The sequence below is a fragment of the Micropterus salmoides genome, unplaced genomic scaffold (genome assembly GCF_014851395.1).
Source record: "Micropterus salmoides isolate LMB-PRFRI ecotype aquatic unplaced genomic scaffold, ASM1485139v1 Ms_hic_scaffold_1, whole genome shotgun sequence".
NCBI lineage: Eukaryota > Metazoa > Chordata > Actinopteri > Centrarchiformes > Centrarchidae > Micropterus > Micropterus salmoides.
Window position 1 is genome coordinate 3132168 of NW_024040040.1, and position 22058 is coordinate 3154225.

A 22058-nucleotide genomic window follows, 5' to 3' on the forward strand; every position below is an offset into this window, starting at 1 on the left:
AAGAATGAGTATGCAAACTCATCGTCAGCATTATTATAAAGGCACAATAATGAACAGGCAACATTGGATTACCCCACACGGAAAGAACCTATATAAACATATAGTTTTAATATAGGTTTTTAATATATTTGACAATTGGCCGTTTTCCTATATTATATGTACATATATGCATATATGTGTACCTATATTCAATTCAATTTTATTTATATTGCGCCAAATCACAACAACAGTTATCTCACAGCGCTTTTCATAAAAGAGCAGGTCTAGACCGTACTCTGTGATGCTATTTACAGAAGCCCAACAGTTCCCACCAAGAGCAGCACTAGGAGACAGAGGCAAGGAAAAACTTCCTTTAAGAGGCAGAAACCTCGAGCAGAACCATGACTCAGGGTGGGCGGCCATCTGCCTCGACCGGTTGGGGGAGAGAGAGAGAGAGAGAGAGAGAGAGGGATGGAAGGAGAGAGAGAGAGAGAGAGAGAGAGAGAGGGATGGAAGGAGAGAGAGAGAGAGAGAGAGAGAGAGAGGATGGAAGGAGAGAGAGAGAGAGGAGAGAGAGAGAGAGAGGGATGGAAGGAGAGAGAGAGAGAGAGAGAGAGAGAGAGAGGAGGGAGGGAGAGAGAGAGAGAGAGAGAGAGAGAGAGGGAGGGAGGGAGAGAGAGAGAGAGAGAGAGAGAGAGAGAGAGAGAGAGGATGGAAGGAGAGAGAGAGAGAGAGAGAGAGAGAGAGAGAGAGAGAGAGCAGGAGAGGAACAGAGAGAAAAAGAGAGGGGTGGAAGGGGAGGGAGGCAGCCTACACAATATACACACAGAGGTACAGACAGTAAAGGTGATGTTGCTATAGACTGAATGAAAAATGGTACAGATATTTATAGTAGTGTTAATGATTATAATAACAATAATAACAATAAGACTAGTAACAATAGTCGTTGCAGCAGAGGGTGTCGAGCAGGAACACGGGGGCAGCAGGTGACCCGCAACCACAGATCCAGACTCCACAGCTCCAGAGCCAGAAAACCTGCAGGAAGTGATAGGAGAGAGGAGAGGGACGAGAAAGCACAAGACTACCAGAAAGGGGAGAAGTTGTGTTAGTAACATGCAATAATGGGATGAGGTTGCATACAGAGGGAGAGAAAGTAGAGGAGAGAGGAGCTCAGTGCATCATGGGAAATCCCCCGGCAGTCTAGGCCTATAGCAGCATAACTAAGGGATGGTTCAGGACTCACCTGAGCCAGCCCTAACTATAAGCTTTATCAAAGAGGAAAGTCTTAAGCCTACTCTTAAATGTGGAGATGGTGTCTGCCTCCTGAACCCAAACTGGAACCTGGTTCCACAGGAGAGGAGCTTGATAGCTGAACGCTCTGGCTCCTAGTCTACTTTTGGAGACTCTAGGAACCACAAGTAACCCTGCATTCTGGGAGCGCAGTGCTCTGGTGGGGTAGTAAGGTACTATGAGCTCTTTAAGATAAGATGGTGCCTGACCATTAAGAGCTTTGTAGGTAAGAAGAATGATTTTAAATTGTATTCTGGATTTTACTGGAAGCCAATGCAAAGAAGCTAAAACAGGAGAAATGTGATCTCTTTTCCTGGTTCCTGTCAGAACACGTGCTGCAGCATTCTGGATCAGCTGAAGAGTCTTAATGGACTTTTTCAAGCAGCCTGATAATAAGGAATTGCAGTAATCCAGCCTAGAAGTAAGAAATGCATGGACTAGTTTTTCTGCATAATCTTTAGACAGGATGTTCCTGATTTTCGCAATATTACGTAGGTGAAAAAAGGCGGTCCTTAAAATTTGCTTAATGTGAGACTTAAACGACATGTCCTGATCAAAGATAACTCCAAGATTCCTCACAGTGGTGCTGGAGGCCAGGACGATGCCATCCAGGGAAACTATATCTTTAGATAATGCGTCACGGAGGTGCTTAGGCCCCAGAGCACTAACTTCAGTTTTATCTGAGTTTAACATTAGAAAATTACAGGTCATCCAGGTTTTAACATCCTGAAGGCACATTTGAAGTTTAGCTAACTGATGAGTTTCATCTGGTTTGATCAATATATATAACTGAGTATCATCTGCAAGGGAAGCATATATAAAGTGAAGAGGATTGGTCCGAGGACAGATCCTTGAGGAACTCCATGACTAACTTTGGCGTGCATGGAGGACTATATCCGTGCATACATGTACCTATATGTGTACCTATATCAGTGCACCTATGTTTACCTATATGCTCCGTACTTGTATAGCGCCTTTCTAGTCTTTTCGACCACTCAAAGCGCTTTTACACTACATCTGCATTCACCAGTCACACACATTCATACACTGGTGGAACAGCCGCCAGAGGCAATTCGGGATTCAGTATCTTGCCCAAGGACACTTCGACACGCAACCAGGGGGAGCCCTTGGATTGAACCGCCGACCTTCCGATTAACGGCCAACCCGCCCTACCGCCCGATTAGCAAAATTATAAAAATCCATAGCTACTAGGCAACATAAATAATAGCCCAAAATGTAGAAATTTACATTATTTATTAACTTAAGAACAATCAAATAGTACAAGAACAAAAATAAGACGAAAAACTGAACAGAAATGTTGACATTCATTAACCACAGTGAAATGCTCAGATAGATGTGGGATGATGATTACTTGAATGTATGTTCTATGTACTTTTGGGTTTTTTTTGTTTTTTTTTGCTACATTTAGACTAATGATCTTTCAGCCAAATTCATCTAGAAACTGCATTAAGACAATACAGAAAACATTGCATTTTGCATTGCATTTGGTGGATGTAATGGTGAATGTGTGGATGTGTATGAGCTGTAATGTGAATCTGGAAGTGACAAAAAAAACAACAAACCATTTTGTTATACATTTCCTTCTTTTCCACTATCTTTATACAAGAAAGAATTGACCTTGTAAATGTTTCAGGAAAACATCATAGCTTTCCATCTCCTCTCACTTAATTGTTAAATTCCATAACATGCCAATTACATGTGATACCAATTTCACGTGTTCGCACATGCATAAGTCCTTGCATAATTTTCTTTTAGTTCTTAGTTATTGCCTTGATAATAGAAAATATGAGCTAGGCATCATGAATGACAGTTGCCAAAGTGAGATATGAGCTACAAAATGAGCAGATCCTGTCATGAGCTATATAGGAGACATATCTTGCATCCACATATAGGGCTTATATGTGGATATAAAGAAGCAATACTGGAGACCTATATGGCCTGTATATGCACCTCAATTTTGCCTATATGCTGCATATATATGCATATAAGCAGCATATATATTATCATATATGTGCATATATGCTGTATATATGCAGCATATATGTGCATATAAACTGCATATAGGTTTCATATATGCGCATATATCCTCATATAGGTTCTTTCCATGTGGGACCTTTTACTCAGAACTCTTGCACTTGAACTCATACTGTTCTTGCATCTCATCATCAGGACCTCTGATTCCACTTTACCTTTTCACCAAATCCAAAACTCATGTTCTATAATGATGAAGGACAGAGCAGGATTAGTGTGTATGTGAGAGAAGAACCTCTTTAAAATATAGCTTTAAAGTGAGCTGAGAGAACATTGCTCTGCTGATCTATTGATTGCTGAGAGCTGTTTCTCCAGCAGCTTCTGTGGCTGAAGACTAAAAAGTAAATTTACCTTTCTGAAGGTCTTCCTCTCGCTCTACCAGGATCCTCTGGGGACTGGACTGTGGTGAAGTAAAGAAAAACTGCTCGCCATGGATAGCATTTTAATTCTGACCCTGCAGCAAGAGCAGAGTCCCTAAAAGAAGCAAAACATTAACTTAAAGAAAATTTTAAAATGAAAACTAAATGCAGCAACATGTTGCTCTGGTGTGCGTTTCCATTTCCTCAGAGGAAACGTTACATTTTGTTTGCGTTTTTAACGACCTCTATTGGCTGTGTCAAACGCAGGACGTTCACACAGGAAACCGCGTTTGATTCCCCTGTGAAATCAAGTTAATGTAGAGTTATTTTCAGTTTGAAGCCAACTTTAGCCCTAACAAAATGTAGCAAAGTATTTATTTAAATGGAAATGGTGGTGCCTTGAACATCCTGTTGCGTACGCCAGCCACTGGACTTCACTGTCTTTTAAATGTGGCTGCTGATTGGGTAACACCTCTGACACACCCAATAAATGAGAAAAACACCACATACCTGCAGTTAATGAAATTAGATTAAATATAATGTCAAGTTATATGTTTGTTCAAAACAAAGCCGTGAATGTGTACTGCACTAAAATAAATGTATTGTGATCAAAAGAAATGTTTATGAAATGTTTGTGTTCACGATATATTGTCCCAGAAATAGTTGTGATAAACTATATCACTGTTATTTTAAAACCATTTTATGCCACTTACATAATGGAAATAATTATGCAGTGCATTTTGTGAATTAGCCTCTGGTAGAACTTAACAGCAGTAAGAAGATTGTCATAACAATATGGTTTTGAAATTCACATAAAAAGTTGGGACATGTGGGATGCAGCGTCCATCCAGCATCCTGGGCCAGTATGGCTCCTATCCCAACAAGAGACAACCAACTAAACAACACAGCACAGCCACAAGAGGGAAATAATAATAAATTACTTTAAATAAATGACCTGTTGACATGCATAAAGAATAATTCAACTACCTGTTGATAACAATGTACAACCTAAATTTGTTTGTGTGCGTTTGTTTCAGCCTGTCACAGGATGTAGGTGTTCGTGAGAGTGGAACGCAGCAACTGTGCCGCATCGGCCGCGGCGGCAGGCAGCAAGAGGACCCTGCAACCTTCCCAAAGTGCAAAGGATCCGAGACCACATTCCCCGTCGACAGCAGAGCGCCGTGCCAGGGGGCCCACTACAGTCACGGAGCGAGAACGGAGGGGCGCAGCAGCCCCCTTCCCCGAGTGCAAGCACAGCCAGCGGCCCCTGGGCCCCGCAAACCCGAGGCCAGCCCAGATGAGGGGCCCAGCCAGCCCTGCAAGGCTGCAGTATAACATACATCCACACCTCTGCCTTGTTTACGCAAAGAGCGGAAAATAATATTAAGTATATTATAACTTCTTAATCGGATTTAGCAATGAGGAAATACTTGAGATTTCAGCCTACAATCACCATATTATCACCACACTGGGACTTTAGAGACTTTGCCGTGAATTGTATGTATTCAGAAGAAAACTACAGAGTGATCTTTATTTTTTTACTTAAATCTCAGGGAATTTCATTCTTGCAAACTTACCATTTACATCTAGGATTTTTTTCTAGGATTATTAACCCCCTATTTTACTTGTTCATAGCCGAGTGGCTATGAACAAGTAAAATAGTCACATAAAATATGGGCAAACATTTAAAACAATTCAATTATTGTTTAACGTACATCACAGAAATTGGACAGTTAATTAGCCTAATTAAGGTCTTCTCCCTAAATCACTGAGGCTGCAGGGATCGTTATATAAATGTAATACTATTGTGTAAATTAATATATGGGTTACTTCTAGTTAACCACGTAAATAACCTGCTCAGAGCAGTTTAGAGATGCAGCGTAAATTGCCATGGCAGCAGACCTCGGGTAACACCTTTCATAGAACAAGTTAATTGGAAAGTTACACCCGACGTCACAAAGTTACTCCTGAAGTTACCTGGATAAGCCAGTTACCTCGGTTTGCAGTACAGGACACTGGTTTGAAAAAATAACACACAAAAACAACAACAAAAAAACTTGTTACTTGGACAATATTTTGAATTCAAAAGATCAGATGGGAGAACCTACATCTTTAAGTTGGCTTCAATGTTATTTGAATAATGAGGCAGTCTAATTTCCTTCACACACATACACAATAAAATTGATAGGCAACACTAATTGATTTATAACACTGTGACTCTGTGGATGTTAAGGAAGCAGCCAGATTTGCAACAAATACAGTGGCCTACATTACTGCAGTAATCACTGTTTAAATCAAACTAATCTATAAAGCTGTAACTAATCAATCAACAATCATTAGTCTTATTGTGATTAGTAGGACTGACCCTGAATAGTGGAAGATGCAATGCTTCGATGGGCGGAGCCTGATTCGACTGTCAATCTTACAGTCAAAGCTTCGCAGCGAAACAAGGATCACGCCATTTTGGCGATATGGGGGTGCTCAACGTCTGAGAACTACCAGTTTCACCAAATAAGTTAATATACAGCCTGTTACAATACACATTTCAACGTTTCATGCTGTAAATAAACATGTAAAAAGAATCAAACTTTCCGTAAATGTTTTTGAAGTGCGTGAGTGCGCACGTGTAGGCGTAGTGTGCAGTGGCAGTGGAGGAATGCTTGCTGAAGAGACGGAGCTCCAGCTTCACTGGTGTTGTGCCGAATTGTCCGAACCTCGCAGGACTTTGGATAATTTATCACTGTTGATGAACCACACAAAGAATATTTTATCGTTTTTAAATAGCCGGCTACTTGAAATAGACCCGCGGGGAACCGCGACGTGCACGCAGTTGTCGGCAGCAGTAATGCACGTAAATCGCCACGAACAAAAACACTTACATGATTCGACTATCAGTCGACTATAGGCAGGACTTGACAATTCTGATTGGACTATGTAAATCCTTAGTCGGGAACAGCCCTAGTGATTAGTCACACTGATGGAATATTCCTGTCATGTTGGAGACAAGTGACTTTCTGAATATTGGCTGAAAAAACAGTGTTAATGTGTTTTAAGAGCATTTTATTAAATGCGAAATGAGCAAGATGAGCAATGTAAATAAGACGCCATGTTGCCATGGTGAATTGTACTATCAGGGCCCGTATTTATCAAGCTTCTCAGAATTACTTACTTACTTACATGTATAACAATTAAGAGAATAAATTATGATATAGGCCTAGACATTAATAAATGAAAGACAAAAAAGTTTATGTTTGCATGAGCACCATCAATGCACCTACTACTCCCGTAAAGCCGGTTATTTGCATGAACTGTGTTTGCTTCTGTCTCCTGGGTGTTGTTGGGAAGTTGATGAAACGTGTGACAACGTGTGGAGCTGTAGCCAAAAGTGCTGTAATTGTTTCCACGTCTATTTGGCGATTTGATGGTTGTGACGAGCCAAAATCATCATCAGCACCAACTCGCTGACAACGTTTATGCCTGCGCTGTCCAACCCAGTCTTATCAACTGTGCGTCATCAAATAATTCAGATGCATGTCTCTGTCTCCACAGCGCCATCACAAGCCCCTACTGGCACCTAACCACTTGGAGAGACCTCGAGCTGTCTTAAATAACTGGGAGAGTGAGAGTGATTCTCAGCTTTAAGAAATTTGATAACTTGCTTTTATTCTCAAGTTTAGTAGGAGAAAATTTCATGAATTCTTAGCACTTAAGACTAAAATGGCACTTGAGAAGCTTGATAAATACCGGCCCAGAGCTCCATTGATGATGGCTTTTTAAATCCCCATGCATGCATTTTCATCAGGTTCAACAGCACACTGCTGACCTCCTCATATTTGCTTGGTGTTTTCATTTAGAAATATAATAGAGATAAGTTCTAATTGTAAAACATACTTTAATTCAATGAATACATGTAATATCAAACAGAACAGTCCCAGACTGCTGTAAAGCACTACTACGTCTGTCTCACAGTTCTGAACTGATCAGTGTTGAGCCAAGTCTTGCCTTCAGTACTTCAATCCTGCTGGAGGGAACCAGCTCAACACAAATTTCTGCAGCTTCATTTACTTCCACTGCTCTCACCAGCACACCTGTGATTTTTCATTTGAGTGTGCTGAGTGAATCTTTTATCACAAACAGAACAACTGTATGGTTTCTCCCCTGTGTGAATTCTCATGTGTGAGGACAAAGTAGTCCTGTGACTGAAACTTTTTTTACAAACTGAGCATGGGAAAGGTTTTTCTCCTGTGTGTACTCTTAAGTGTTGGGTCAGTGTTTGGCCTCGTGAGAACCCTTTACCACAAAGTGAACAACTGAAGGGTTTTTCCCCTGTGTGAATTACTGTGTGTCTAGACAAAGAGCTTCTGTCACTGAAAATTCTTTTACAAACTGAGCAGCTGAAACCTTGTTCTGAATGAAGTCTCATATGTTCCCTTAATGACTTATTCCTGAAGTAGCTCTTACTGCATATGGAACAACTGTATGGTTTCTCCCCTGTGTGGATTCTCATGTGCATCACAACCTCACTGCTTGATTGAAAGGTTTTTGTACAAACTGAGCAGCTGAAACGTTTTCCTTCTAAATGAAGTCTCATATGATTCCTTAAGGACTTCCTCCCCGAGTATCTTTTACCACAATCTAAACATCTAAATGGTTTCTCTGCTGTTCGGAGTTCGTTGTGTTCCTGCAGATGTTCTTTGTGGCCAGAGCTTGTAGCACATTCCGAAGAGCTACTTGGTGTTTTTCCAGTATTACATTCCTGATCACTTACAGGTACTTCATTGTTTCGCAGAGGGTTTGAACCTGACTGAGGTTCCCTGGTCTCCTCCCAATCACAACTGTCATCAGTTTCAGGTTCAGAGTGGGACGTGTCATCAGTCTCAGGTTGTAAATGTCTATCTGAATCCAAGTTCCTGGCTGGTTCTGGTCCTCCACAGTCCGCTCCATCAGCTTGTGTTTCCATCTGTTCAGTTACACTTTGATGAAGTTGTGAGGACTGAGGTTTCTCTTCATTGTCTTCTTCACTCTTCACAGGGACAGGAGTGAATAGGAACTTGGTGATATCAGCCTCCTCCAGCCCTCGAAGCTGCTCTCCCTCCTTTTCCTTTTTAATGTGTGGAGGCTCTGGTGGGTCCTCCTGATCCAGACTGAGGCTCCACTCCTTTTTAATTTGTGGGAGCTCTGGTGGGTCCTCCTGGTCCAGACTGAGGCGCCACTCCTTTTTAATTTGTGGGAGCTCTGGTGGGTCCTCCTGGTCCAGACTGAGGCTCCTCTCCTGCTGCTCAGGGGGAATCTGTTCTTTACTCACCAGCAGCTGGACATCTGTGGAGAATAATGAAATAAATGCACACGTTTTAGAAAAATTCCAGTTAACCTTTAAACCACTGACACCACTGCTTTCTTAAAAGTGTGTAGAAATGATGCATATTTTGTACAACATATTTGTAAGTCATTCAAACAAAATTGGCCATATACCATAAAATGTTTGTGATCCAGGCAGCAGCGACTCCACGCTCATGTTACATGCACATGTGAACCCACTAGTCCTGAATTCAGATAAACATCTACAGTTAAAAATATGAAGAGGCCATATTGTGGCATATAGTCCAGGTTTTATGCTGTCAATCATGTACATTGTTAGCGTTGTCAAATTATCGTTGATTTTGAATATTTTAAATGGTTTTAATACTCAATTTTCACAGCATCGATACTGGTTCTCTTCTCCCAGACAGCGCCCACAGAGCCTCCTCTCACTCACAGCGCCGTCTTCTCATCTCCTTTGCTCCGGTTGCATCGAATTGTTTTTTCTTGCCAGAGTTTCAGAGAGCCCTGCCATGCTGTGATTGGCAAGTATTCATCACTTGTGATTGGATGCCGGCGAAGGATACAAGCAAGCGCATATGCAAGCAATGGTACAGAATACTAGGGCTGACTAGGACTGGACAGTATCGGTATTACGTGATATACTGACATAATTACAAAATAGATATAAAATTACAATTAGACAATTTGGTTCATACTGATATCGTTTGATGTTTAGTTAATTAATATATGTTAATATATGTTGCTTAGCCCTGAACACAATGAATTATAATAACTAACCTAGATGAAATAAAAGCATGGATGACTTTCTCGAGATCAGGCAGAGAGAAAAAAGTCCTGGAGGGTGGTGACCATGGAGGAGCACATACACAGGGTTTTGACATTATAAAGGTGGTGAGGCAAAAGGCGGCTTGGTGCTGTGCCATGAATATTAAATCACTGTTCATAGCATCTATCTGATCGAGCTTTTTACAGATATGGTAATAATAATGGTCGAAAATGATGTGAAATCTGGACCCCACGCCACCAAATCTACGTTGCTAAGATTTACACAAACTTATAGAAATGTTATCAGCATCACATGCTCAGTGCTATTTCTTTGTAGCACGTGAAACATTATTTATTGGTGTTAACCTTAAACATCGCCAACAGTGAAATGCAGCATCCACATTAATGCAGCAGGAATATTTATCAGATATAACAGAGAAACTCTGACAGGAACATTTTACTGCACTGTGAGTACTTTTACTGTCATACTGTAAGCACATGTTGCTGATAATACTCACATACTTTTACTGCAGTAAAGGCAGTTTCCAGTGAGAATAAGCAGTAAAGTGCACAAACCTGCTCTGTGTAACCGGACTTCAGGCTTGAAAACAGCGTCCAGTAGTTTGCGTTGTCCACAAAGTTCCTCCTCGTACTCTGCTATCGTTCTTTCAAACAGCTCAAATATCTCTTCAGCAGCCGCACTTAGTCGCTGCTGGACAAAAGCTCTCAGCGTTTGGACTTTAGACATGTTTACAGCAGCTTTTCCTCCAGACACACTCCGTTACAGACACGCAGCTCACTCTGATAAAATACACACTGTGAGGCCGAGCTCCGGCTCCGGCTACTTCCTGCTGACAAGCTAACTTCCTTTAGCATTCTTGGCTAACAGGAGATGAGTCTGAGGTGAAACATCCCGAAAGTTTAAACAGAGTCCACTTAAACACGTTGATCCTCACATGCAGGCTCTGCTGCTTTATCTTATGGTTACGGAAAATTAACATTTTAGCCACCGGAAATATTCTTTGGTGTTTGGTTTTCTGGGCGGACTACAAAGCAACGTTATTGGTGCGTGCTGCCACCTGCTGGACCGGAGTGTGTAACATCAGACCTTTGACGCTCCACTCCCTTTACATATCTACCACCCTGTCCTTCAGTCTTTGTCCTTCTACACTGAACTTCCTACAGCCCATCAGTACTACAAGTTCAACATATTCCTTACAATCTCACATTTATGACTCTGTCTTTTTCATGCTGTAAAGTAGTAGTAGTGTTGTGTGTCTTAAAAACAATAACATCTTCCTTCCTACATTTACCTCCATTACTTCTCCTTCTGACAGACCTTTGAAGTTTGTAATAATCTGTGCCATTTGTGTTTTTCTTCTAGATTTCCTGCAGTAAGTTAATGATAGCAGCTCTTCTTCAGATATTCCTGAACCAAGTAACGGATGTTAGAACTCCTCTCTGTCCACTTTCTCCTCTTTTATAATATTGAAGCTTTGCATTGGAGAGTCCATTCTATTAGAAACTGTCAATTGTGGGAATATCCAGGGACGTCACTGGGATTGAAAGACAGGGGAGGCTTAACCCCCAGGATATGCGTTGCTTCTAAAATCTTTGCACTCACACCTCTTGTTACTGTAAAAGAACTACAATTATGTCAACAACCAGTGAAAAGCCATGATTTTAACAAGTCTTCTCTTCTTCCATTTCTCCTGTTGAACAAAAGTTACTGTAATGTTAGCTTTTAGACACATCAAAGCTGCATGGGGGGAATTTACTTAGGCCTAAGTGGTATTCTAAATACCATTAGTACCAGACAGTTTATTTTCATTTTTCATTCATTCATAAGTCATTGATTTACAAATGTGATTACCTGTAGACATCTTATTTAGTTATAATTTAAATTTGACCATTTCATTTAAACGCATGACTCACAAGACCCAATAAGGAAGTCAAATGTGAAAGCCTGTGTTTTAAAACGAAAACATAGAGTAGTTTTCAGGTGACTCCACATTCCCAGGAAAACGTTCCCTTGGAGGGCAAAAAAAACGTTATTTTCTGCTGCCTGTCAACCAGGAAGCAAGTGACACAGTATTATTTTGAGTTTGTTACTTTTGCGTTCCCAAAATGCAGGATGGTAGTTGTGCTTTCGGATACACTAATCGAGGAAGAGACAAGCCTGGGCTGTGTTAGGTGAGGGATTCCCTACAAGGTAACGTAAACATACTGCAGTCGGTGGCGGCAGGGACTTGGCAGTTTTTAAGGGTGGAAATGAGGCAGCGAATGCTGTAACATGGATCTGAAGTGCCCAACACTTGCAGTTTGTGTTCATATCTTTCTTTTTCCTGAGTTGAGAGGTGATCCCTTTTACGGCGTCTCAACGGGGGAGTCGCAGTGTGAGCCGCTATGTTGGTCTGTTGTTTTGCCCTCCAGGTCACCGCGCATGTCAAGTGACTGAAAACTATGAATTGCCAGGTACATTTTCACACCCTAGGAATTTGCCTTGGTATAAATTAATGCTTACAGTACACATGAACATAAATATAAATATGTAAAAAGTAAGGAAATCAAAAAATGTCCAAGTATAAAATAATACAATAATGCTATAGTACAATGCTAGTAGTGTGGATGAAGCCAAACCCAACTTTTCTTCTGCCTTTCTGATTTGAGTACTGTGCTCAAAATAAAATTTTAAAAAAGTATTTTACTTTACTTACTGCCTAATGATGATTTGCAGGTGGATCATTCACAATCAATGGTACAGATGATCTATAAATGACTTATTGGTCCACAACCCTTTAGTTTTTCGAGGGATAAATCAACACACTTTATTAAAGCACTACACATTTTTATTACAAACTTCTAATGGTTTACAAGGAAGTTCACAATGGATTCACATCACAAGTAAACAGAAAATAAATCATTAAATAACATTGTAGACTAATTTTCATCTCATATTGAGCTTTGAAAAATATTTCTAAAAACAAATAAAACATGTTAAAACCCTTTAAAGTCGTCACCAAGAAAAAACTGATGGAATTTTTTTTTTCATTAGGTCATCAATAGAATAATCAATAAAAAAAAAGTTAAACAGACCCAATAGGCTAGTTTTTTTGATACAGTGCTCTGTGAAGCGGTTGAGATGGCTCTTCATTATCAGGTTATCAAAATAAATTTTAATACCAACATATTTTAGAAAACATAAAATTCTAACTTCTTTATGACAGTCAGCAGCAGAGAAGGCAAATTCAGCACTTCATTCCTAATTAGCTATTGTAGCTAGAGTTTATAGGGGAGTTCATACAAACAGTATGCACTACACGGTAACTTCATTGATTGTTGAATATTACCAACATGGCAAACACTAAATCAAGTAAATATTTCTGTTCTTTGAGTATTTCAGAAGAACAAGTACATGCACGCTCAGCCTTCAGACAGGCTTAGATAACTACTGAGATAAAGGATCAGTGTGTTACATAATGGCAGATTGCTCATCTGTGTACAACAACACAAACGTTTCTGGCATAAGCTCTACTTTATTTCTGGTGGTATGCTGCGAAGCAATTCTGGTTGGCATTCAAACACAGGAAAACATTGCATTTCTGACACTTCCATCTCGACACCCCCTTTGGACATAAGTTGCACCGCCCTCGCTTGTCACAGTGAAGTGGGAAATGTCCGCAGTTATCGTAACGCACATCTGGTTGTGGTTGTGAGGGTTTTGTGGTAGTGTGTTTCCTTTGAGATGACATCAGTGGTGGAGAGGAAGGTGACGGTCGGCCAACTTTGGATGGTGGTTTGTTGACTTGCACCAAACTGTGGGCAACTGCCAGACGGAACCTTTTGAGGGGCATTGGTTTCTCGTTCAGTAGGCCACAGTCCCTCTTGTAGACCAGCCAGGAATTTGAGATGCACAGGTCAAGGATGTATCCAAACAGGGGAATGTACCATCTCCTCGACTTGACTGGGGTCTTGTACAGGTGTACCAGCATGTCAGAAAGATCAGTGCCTCCCATATGCTGATTGTAGGCAGTAACGAGTGATGGGCACGGGACGGAAATCTTTGTGCGGGAATCTTTGCTCCACCGTTTGACAGTTGAAAGAGGCATGATCCCACAGGCATTGCTAAGAAGGCTGACACATTTGTTGTCAAACCATTTCACTGCGATCACTCCTTCAGCAGACCTGTAGTCAAGAGCTCCACGTCCTTCCTTCATCAGCTGTTTGTCTGTCATCATGGTAGCTCCACCCATGCCGTTTGGTTGGACAGCGCCAATGCACCTGACACCCAGGTTTGCATGCAGGTTGTGGAGCAAGTCGAAACTGGTGAAGTAGCTGTCACAGAAGATAACTGAAAGCCGTGGCTGTGTTATTGTTTTGCTGAGGGTTGTCACCAGTTTGGCCCCTAGAGGCAGCACCTGCTCCTCCTCACTGAGGGCCACATTAAAAAATGTGGATGCCCCTTGATAGAGCAGTAGGTCATGAATGATGCCAGATGGACTGGCCCGGCAGAACAATTTAAAGCCCCACTTGTCTGGCTTGTTGGCAATGTATTGGCCGAGAGTACCAGCCCTTGTGCATTTATATGCCACCATGACTTCACCCACACTGTGCTTGTAAGTGGATGGGATCAGGAGACACTGCTCACGAAGCATCTCAAAAAGGGGGCGGATTTTCTGAAACCGGTCCGGACTGTTATTGTCCTGCTGATTGTCAGTAAAATGAATGAACCGGCGTAACAGCTTGAATCTCTTACTTGACATGATATCAGCTATCACACTGAAACGTGACTGGTGGTGCCAGTAGTCATCCATGGCTGGGAAGTTGAAAACACCCATGAAAAGTAGTACTGCCAGGAAATCTTCAATCTCTTCGGGGGTAGTTTTGATTGGATCGCCCAACTCCTGTGCAGAGTACAGATTGGTATGTTCAGCAATATGTTGAATCATCTTGTCAGTGAAGAGTGTTTTGAAGTACTGGAAGGGTGTCTTTACGTCATCAGGGAGTTCAAATCTTGAATCAGGAAACTGGAATGCCTCAATGTCTTCAAACTTCCACATTCTCTGAGTGCCTCTGTTTAGGCCTGAGGGTGATTTAGGGTCAGCAGTGTCCTCTAGCTCTGCCAAGGAAACTGCTCTTAGGTTGTTTTGTCCTTTTCTCCTCTTCTTACTCTTCGGTTGTTTAGAAGATGAGGCAACCTCCTCCTCATCCATGGATTCAAAAGAACTGTCCTCATCTCCTGCTTGTGTGGGCTGATAATCAGGTTCCTCTATTTGGTTGTCGCCATCATCACACAGATCAACGTCAGAGTCTTGAGGATTTTCTGGTATAAGGGCCAGAAAATTCCGTGGCCTTGCACCATAAAATGTTTTGGTGTCCATCTATTATTTGTAAAACAGAAAGGAAAAATCACACTTACAAACCATGTAGTGTCATAATAATAGTAATGTTACTACCAACACATGTCTATTTTTTCAAGATATTCATTAGTTCTTAAGTTTTTTATTCCATTAAAGTTGTACATTTATTATCTCAGCATTACTTTGGTAATGCATGTTTTTATCATTATAAATATATTTATGAAATCATTCCAGCATATATATATATATAAATGGAAACACATTAAATGTATCATGTTAACAACAATGAATGATAAGACATGTTTAATTTCACAGCAAATAGTCAATTTGTATTAAATTAGTAGACTCACAACCTTTACCATGAAGTGCCAACCCAACCGTTTGGTAGAAAATGTTTTTAGGAAACTATTTGATAGGGATGTACAATAATTATCAATTTGATAAATTATTGGCCAATATTGAGCATATTTTCGTTATGAATGAGGAGAGGAAGCTAGCAAAGCGTGATTTACCGTGCTCACACTGTGTGCGGGTGAAAATCTTTTGTTCCGCTTTGATATTAAATAATCGAGTGAAATTTTAGTAGCAGCGGTCATAATTCAGCAGCGCCGAATATAGAGGAACCATGTCTGTAATGTGCATGTCAATATTACCTTATTAATTAACATTTAGATAGCCTAATGAATTTGTGAAATCTGTGAGTAAATAAACCCAACTTTAATAGCTGAGCATTTTTACAGTACAAACATTGTCGGTGACATATGAGGGCAAAAAAACAACATTCAAAAACAAATTAATCGAAGTTAAAAGTTCAATTACTTGTGATTTTGATTTTAGGTGAAATCGTCCAGCCCTTCGTAGTAGATAACTCTGTGTTTCTCTGCAAAATTGACATTGCCCAACCTACTGCCCTGTCCTACTCTGTCCATTATCTCTCATCCTCTATGTTTTACACAAGCGCAGTATGCTAGCTTGGCTATTGGCTAAAAGTGTCTGTCTGTCAGTAATCTAACTGTTCATCTTAGTTTGCCACGAACCTTAAAATTTGAAAAAACAGCCCCTTCCCCATATTACCCACAAGCAGTGAATTGCTGCGTTTCCACCAAAAGTACAATGGACTTTTAGTCCCAGGATCTAGGGAACTAAAAGGTTCCTTCCGCCCACTGTTGTGTGTTCCCACAGCGGTCTAAAGACAGGGTATATACAGGAATCCTGAAGTAAAATTCAAAACCTTTTTAAGACCTTTTCAAGACTTTTTCAACATATTTTAAGACTGCTGCGCCACTTTGAGCTGTAACCGATTAAATCAGCCACACACCTTTAAAAGGGACATTTTTGAGGTTTTAAAAGGAATTTAAGTATATTTATAACATATTTATTGCCTATATGTCACCAGTTAGTAACGCCACCTAAAAATTGAGGCATTCACCAACTTTCTCAGATGCCTATAACAGCCTGTATGGGCCAACAGTTCTCTATGTGAAGAACTGGTCAGATTTCCTGCGAAACGCAACTGTCTTATATAAACTATGACGTTTATGTACGCAGCATTACAGAAAATCATGTGAACCACACTGTAATTTTGTGTTTTAGTTGGTTTAAACTAGATAATGTGAGCTTGCCTGCAATGATGTGTGTGATAACTTTCATCGACCACTTGATCAATACAACAAAATTCAAATAGGCCAGGAGGGAACAAAGATGAAGAGAATAAACTGAGTGATGAATAAATAAGTAGGTTAGGTGGTGCAGCACAGGCACAACCAGGAAGAGGAACTGGTCTAAATGACAGGATTAGTATAACATTAAATTGAAAGTATATTGTTAATTTAATAGTAAACTGTAAGTTTGATATATTCATTATGTTACTATAGTCAATATAATTTCATATAATAGTATAACTTACCACTAGTATAATATTAATTCAAATTACAGCTGCTTCAGTTTGGGGTTGCTTTTTATTCATTAACTTAGTGCAAGAAAAATGCTCCAGGCTACATGATAGTCTCCAGCCTTGATTTAGGGCTACGAACTCGTCTAGAATCAGAACTGTTTATGCAGAACTATGAGTTCAACATTTATAAAGTTTGTTGCAGCACATCAAGCTTGTTTTTTTTAATCCCGCTCCATCCAGGCTGTGTTTTGTTCACAAAAAGTGACACTGACGAGAGCGTCAGCTTTATGAAAAGTTGAATTTGTTTCAATAAAAAGCAGAGCTTTAGCTAAATAGCCAGCTAACTACTACTTCTTATCGCCACTCCGACTATGTTTTGGACGAGTAACATTGCGAGTCCGGCAGGGTGGGAGATTGCGGTTGGTTGTACTCGTAAATCATTTTCCGGTTTTCATGGATCTGTTTTTTGGAGCGTTTAAGAGTGAAATAGGCGCTCGGTAGATCCCTGCGCCTAACGTTACAGAAACGAATCACACAGTCGCTACTCACTGCCTGTCTTTTGGCTATGCATTATAAATAAATACGTTCACCTACACTTTTAGCAAACAGGATTTTCACATTGAAAAAAATATCTTCAACATTTAATACCTTGTTAAGTGGCGATTAAGACTTTTTAATACTTTTTAATGGCCTTAATTTTTTGCAAAATTGATTCATCACCTTTTAAGACTTTTTAAGACCCCGCGGACACCCTGAAAGACCTTTGAAGATTAGACAAATTAACCAGCTGATGTTTGTTATTACTCTGATGTAGGCTATACGCCGTACATAGCGATAGACAGGCCTCATTATTTGGTACCACTATCCATGAGAAAAATGTACATATGAATATCAGATTTGATTGGAATAGCCTTTAATCAAAAACTACATGCTTGACTACTACAAATAGCATGTTTTGGCTGGGAGTATAAGAGAGACACAACTAAAGTTTGTTCCAAATTTAATAACTGATACAGTCATCAAGTCATCAACAAACATAAAATTGCAACAGTCTGGAAGGTCATTAAAGCATTTCCAGGTGACGGAGCAGCACATGAGCTGGCAGCACTCACGTCTGTGTCCGCCTGAGGGTAGGAGGAACATAACTTTATGGGGACTAAAATAAATACCTTTGGGGGGTAGAATAAAGACACTTATTTAGACCCTGGTCCCTGCAATAGAAACACTGAATTCATCAAAAGGTTCCTAGTTCTGGGATATAGATACTGTGGTGGAATAAGCGGCTGATTACAACAAAGAGGGAAGGAGGACTCGAGGAAGGACTGATGAGTCCCTGATTTCCTTGTTAACTTCACTCATTTTGATACCAGGAATATCATTTATTTTATGAGATTGATTCATTTGTTTATATAATGACTTTGATGCTCTAGATTTATTTTGACACCGCAATACTGAACAAAGTTCTCGCACATTTTTCTCATATCGTGCAGCCCACGAAGACAAAAAAAGACTTTGAATGACTATGTGGCATGAATTATTGTTAGATGCGTCACAGTTCTGAACTGACTTCCTCAGTTTTCTATAAATTTTTTACCACAAACTGAACAACTGAAGGGTTTCACACTTGAGTGTCTTTTTATGTGCCTCATGGCAGCTTTTCTCAGTGGAAAATATTTTTTACAAACTGAGAAAAGTATTGTCTTTTGTATGCACTTCTAAGTGTCTGGTCAAATATGATTGTTGTTTGAATCTTTTTCCACAGACAGAACAACTGAATAGTTTCTTTAATGTGAGAATTCCTATGAAATTTCCTCTCACTTGAAAGTCTTTTTTTGCAAACTGAGACACTGAATGGTTTCTCTGCTGTTCGGGGACCACTGTATTCCTGCAGATGTCCTTTGTGGCCAGAGCTTGCAGCACATTCAGAGGAGCAACTTGATGTTTTTCCAGTATTACATTCCTGATCACTTACAGGTACTTTATTGTTTCGCAGAGGGTTTGAACCTGACTGAGGTTTCCTGGTCTCCTCCCAATCACAACTGTCATCTGCCTCAGGTTCAGAGGAGTCTGACGTCTTGTCATCAGTCTCAGGTTGAAAATGTCCATCTGGATCTGAGTTCCTGGCTGGTTCTGGTCCTCCACAGTCATCTCCATCAGCTTTTGTTTCCATCTGTTCAGTCGGTCTTTGATGAAGCTGTGAGGACTGAGGTTTCTCTTCATCGTCTTCTTCACTCTTCACAGCGACAGGAGTGAATGTGAACTTGGTGATATCAGCCTCCTCCAGCCCTCGAAGCTGCTCTCCCTCCTGACTGGTCCAGAGTTCCTCCTGTTCCTCTTTAATGTGTGGGGGGCTCTGGTGGGTCCTCCTGGTCCAGCCTGAGGCTCCACTCCTGCTGCTCAGGGGGAACCTCTTCTTTACTCACCAACAGCAGTTGGACTTCTGCAGAGAATAATGAAATACAAACACTTTTTAGAAAATTGTAACTTCCTGTTAACCTTTAAACCACTAACACCACTGCTTTCTTAAATGTGTGGATTATTATGCACATTTAGAACAATGTATTTGGAATCCATTCAAACTAGGGATGTTCCGATATATAATATATATATTATAATTAACGATCCAGTCGGGGCCAATCAAGACATTTGTTAACTGATCGGGATTGGCTTTATTGATTGACTGATTTATGTATTGACTTTTTGAAGGATAGACACATTTACAGAGGCACTTTGACCAATGTGAATGTAAGCGGTGTTGGATTACACTGTAGCCCTTAAATAAAGGCTCTCGTCTGCTGACTGTTTTTTTTTTTTTTTATTTCTCCCCAAGGATTGACCCAAAATGTGTCAATCAAACCTTGAAATGCCTCAAATACCTGCCCCCCACAGACATATAAGCCAATCAGACTTGTGAAAAAACAGTCAGTGTTTCCTTTAACGTTAATGTTAAAAAGCCAGTGCAGACAGGCTTGAAGGAAAATTTCTCCTTTTGTTGCTTCCTGGCTGGAGTAACCTTACTCTAGCATTCTCCTCTTGTAATTCAGCTTAATTGACATTTTAAAATTTCATTAAACTGTGAGAATTTACTATTACCGCGTTCAAACAATGTGAGCAGCAAAGTGTCCTAAAAGGACCTTAAGAAGTGAATGTATAATTTGGCAAAACAAATGTTCTTTCTTTTTCTCAGTATAAAAGAGCGTTACCTCCCGCGAGGTGGATGCAATTCATGGCAGGCATGCAGAATTCGGCACAACACCTGCACTGCAAAACGTCACTAAACCTCGTGAGAGCAAGGTCTTATTGTTCTAAGCTCAAAGTAAACTCAAGCAGCTACTGGAGGTAGATTGTGTCTGACTTGACGGCGCTGTTTATATTTCCCTATCTATCAAGTCGGCGAAAATCAGCCAGTAGGTCTATCTCGCACCTATTTACTACCAGTTATACAGCCTGCCAACTTTGTTAACTGTTTTCCAAAGTTAACATAGATCCTTATTAGCTAGCCTCCTTACATGCTCGCTAATAACTGTTTTGAAGATGGGTCTTCGACACTGACAGCGTTGTGTTGGACAGATTTGTGCAGCTGTGTTTATGATACCAACCATTCAATTCAAAGACGGGTCTGTTGTCCATGTTTGCGTGAGAGAGAGACAAGTGAGAGGATGTGCGGAGCGAATATGCGCAGCACTGCAATCAGAAATGATTTTAAAATGGGTCACAAAATTTACTTGGACGGCTGTTAATCTACCTGGGCGGCCTGCCCAAGTAAAGCCTACAGTATGTGTTGGAAACACTGCTTTATATGTTGTATTAAGTCATAGTGAAATGTCATATTGAGATCCTCTGACTTTTCTGAATGTGATGTTATTTCCTGTTCAGACAGGATGTGGTGGTGTAAATGAATAAAAGTACATGTGAATTAATGTCTGATTCAAGGATGTTTTATTTACTTTGAGTGTGACTTTGTGGTTCAAGACCATTTTAACTGCAACCCCACGTGGTCTCTGATTGACAGGAGTCAACTGACATGATTTGCTGGCAAGTTGCACAGAATCCTGCTGTAGATAAAGCAGGGCTGATCTGTTGTTGTTTCAATGATGATTTAACATAAATCAACGATTGAATTTAGGCTCAACTTACATCGCTTTTATGACCATTTTTATCTATTTTCTACTTTATTTTATTCTATTTCAGGGTGCAAACCTGATTAACAATCAACTAACTGCAACACTGATTCAATGATAGTTTCGTTGATGCAACGTTGATTCAGTGTTGGTCTGCTATCTGGGAATGTAGATCAAAATAATCGTGATCATCACTTTGGCCATAATCATGCATCCCTAACGTGTGTGTGCGCATGCTGCAGTCAAAGCCCTTTCTGACGCAGCAGTGCCAATAAAAATGGGCGATACAAGAGAAGCTGGTAAAGCACATTAACAAATTTCATAGACTTTCTAAAAAGGTTTTGGGGGATGGGGGGGCCTGAGCCCCAGTAAAGCTTAATTTCTATGTCCCTGGTGGGTATACAGACGTTTCTTTGGAGACAAGCATAACACAGATTTGTCTGTCTGTATCTAATAATACATACTTTTACTGAAGGAAGGTTTGAATGCAGGACTTTTACTCGCAGTGGAGTATTTTCACAGAGTGGTTTAGTACTTTTACTGCAGTAAAGGCAGTTTACAGTGAGAATAAGCAGTAAAGTGTACAAACCTGCTGCAGGCTTGAAAACAGCGTCCAGTAGTTTGCGTTGTCCACAAAGTTCCTCCTCGTTCTCCACTTTAGACATTTTTACTGATTCACAGCAGCTTTTCCTCCAGACTGTTTCCAGCTAGCAAGCTAAGCTAACTGCATTAGCTTCGTAGGACAGCGGGAGATAATTCAGATGTTAAACATGTTCAGATAAAGGGAACAGCACAGAGTCTATTCAGACAGCTCTATCTGGACATTTGGACATTTGGGCTCCGTGAAAAATACAGTTTGGTCTCTATGGAAGCTGCTCCGACTGTGAGGCCGAGCTCCGGCTCCGGCTACTTCCTG

The 22058-nt window shown here is 40.5% G+C and overlaps 2 protein-coding genes and 1 long non-coding RNA gene across 3 annotated transcripts; all 3 read right to left on the reverse strand.

Moving 5' to 3' along the window:
• Positions 1-7969: 7969 nt before the first annotated feature.
• Positions 7970-10745, reverse strand: LOC119908242 (zinc finger and SCAN domain-containing protein 22-like; the record flags this gene model as incomplete). Its single annotated transcript, XM_038725987.1, is given in 2 exon segments — positions 7970-8999; positions 10344-10745. Coding segments are annotated over 2 exon segments (1202 nt in total), but the record flags the coding sequence as incomplete, so codon positions are not given.
• A 2558-nt stretch (positions 10746-13303) lies between these two features.
• LOC119915576 (piggyBac transposable element-derived protein 3-like) lies at positions 13304-15148 on the reverse strand. Its single transcript, XM_038735161.1, has one exon. The coding sequence runs from the start codon at positions 15146-15148 to the stop codon at positions 13304-13306; it is 1845 nt and encodes a 614-aa protein (XP_038591089.1).
• A 2856-nt stretch (positions 15149-18004) lies between these two features.
• LOC119917072 lies at positions 18005-22052 on the reverse strand. The gene is made up of 2 exons (XR_005447218.1): positions 21732-22052; positions 18005-19461 (listed from the first exon to the last, which is right to left on the reverse strand). It is a non-coding gene; the product is annotated as an uncharacterized LOC119917072 (long non-coding RNA).
• Positions 22053-22058: the final 6 nt, after the last annotated feature.

What these genes read in the sequence shown, in the direction of transcription:
- LOC119915576 (XM_038735161.1), bottom strand. Translation starts at nt 15,148, where the DNA reads ATGGACACCAAAACATTTTATGGTGCAAGGCCACGGAATTTTCTGGCC.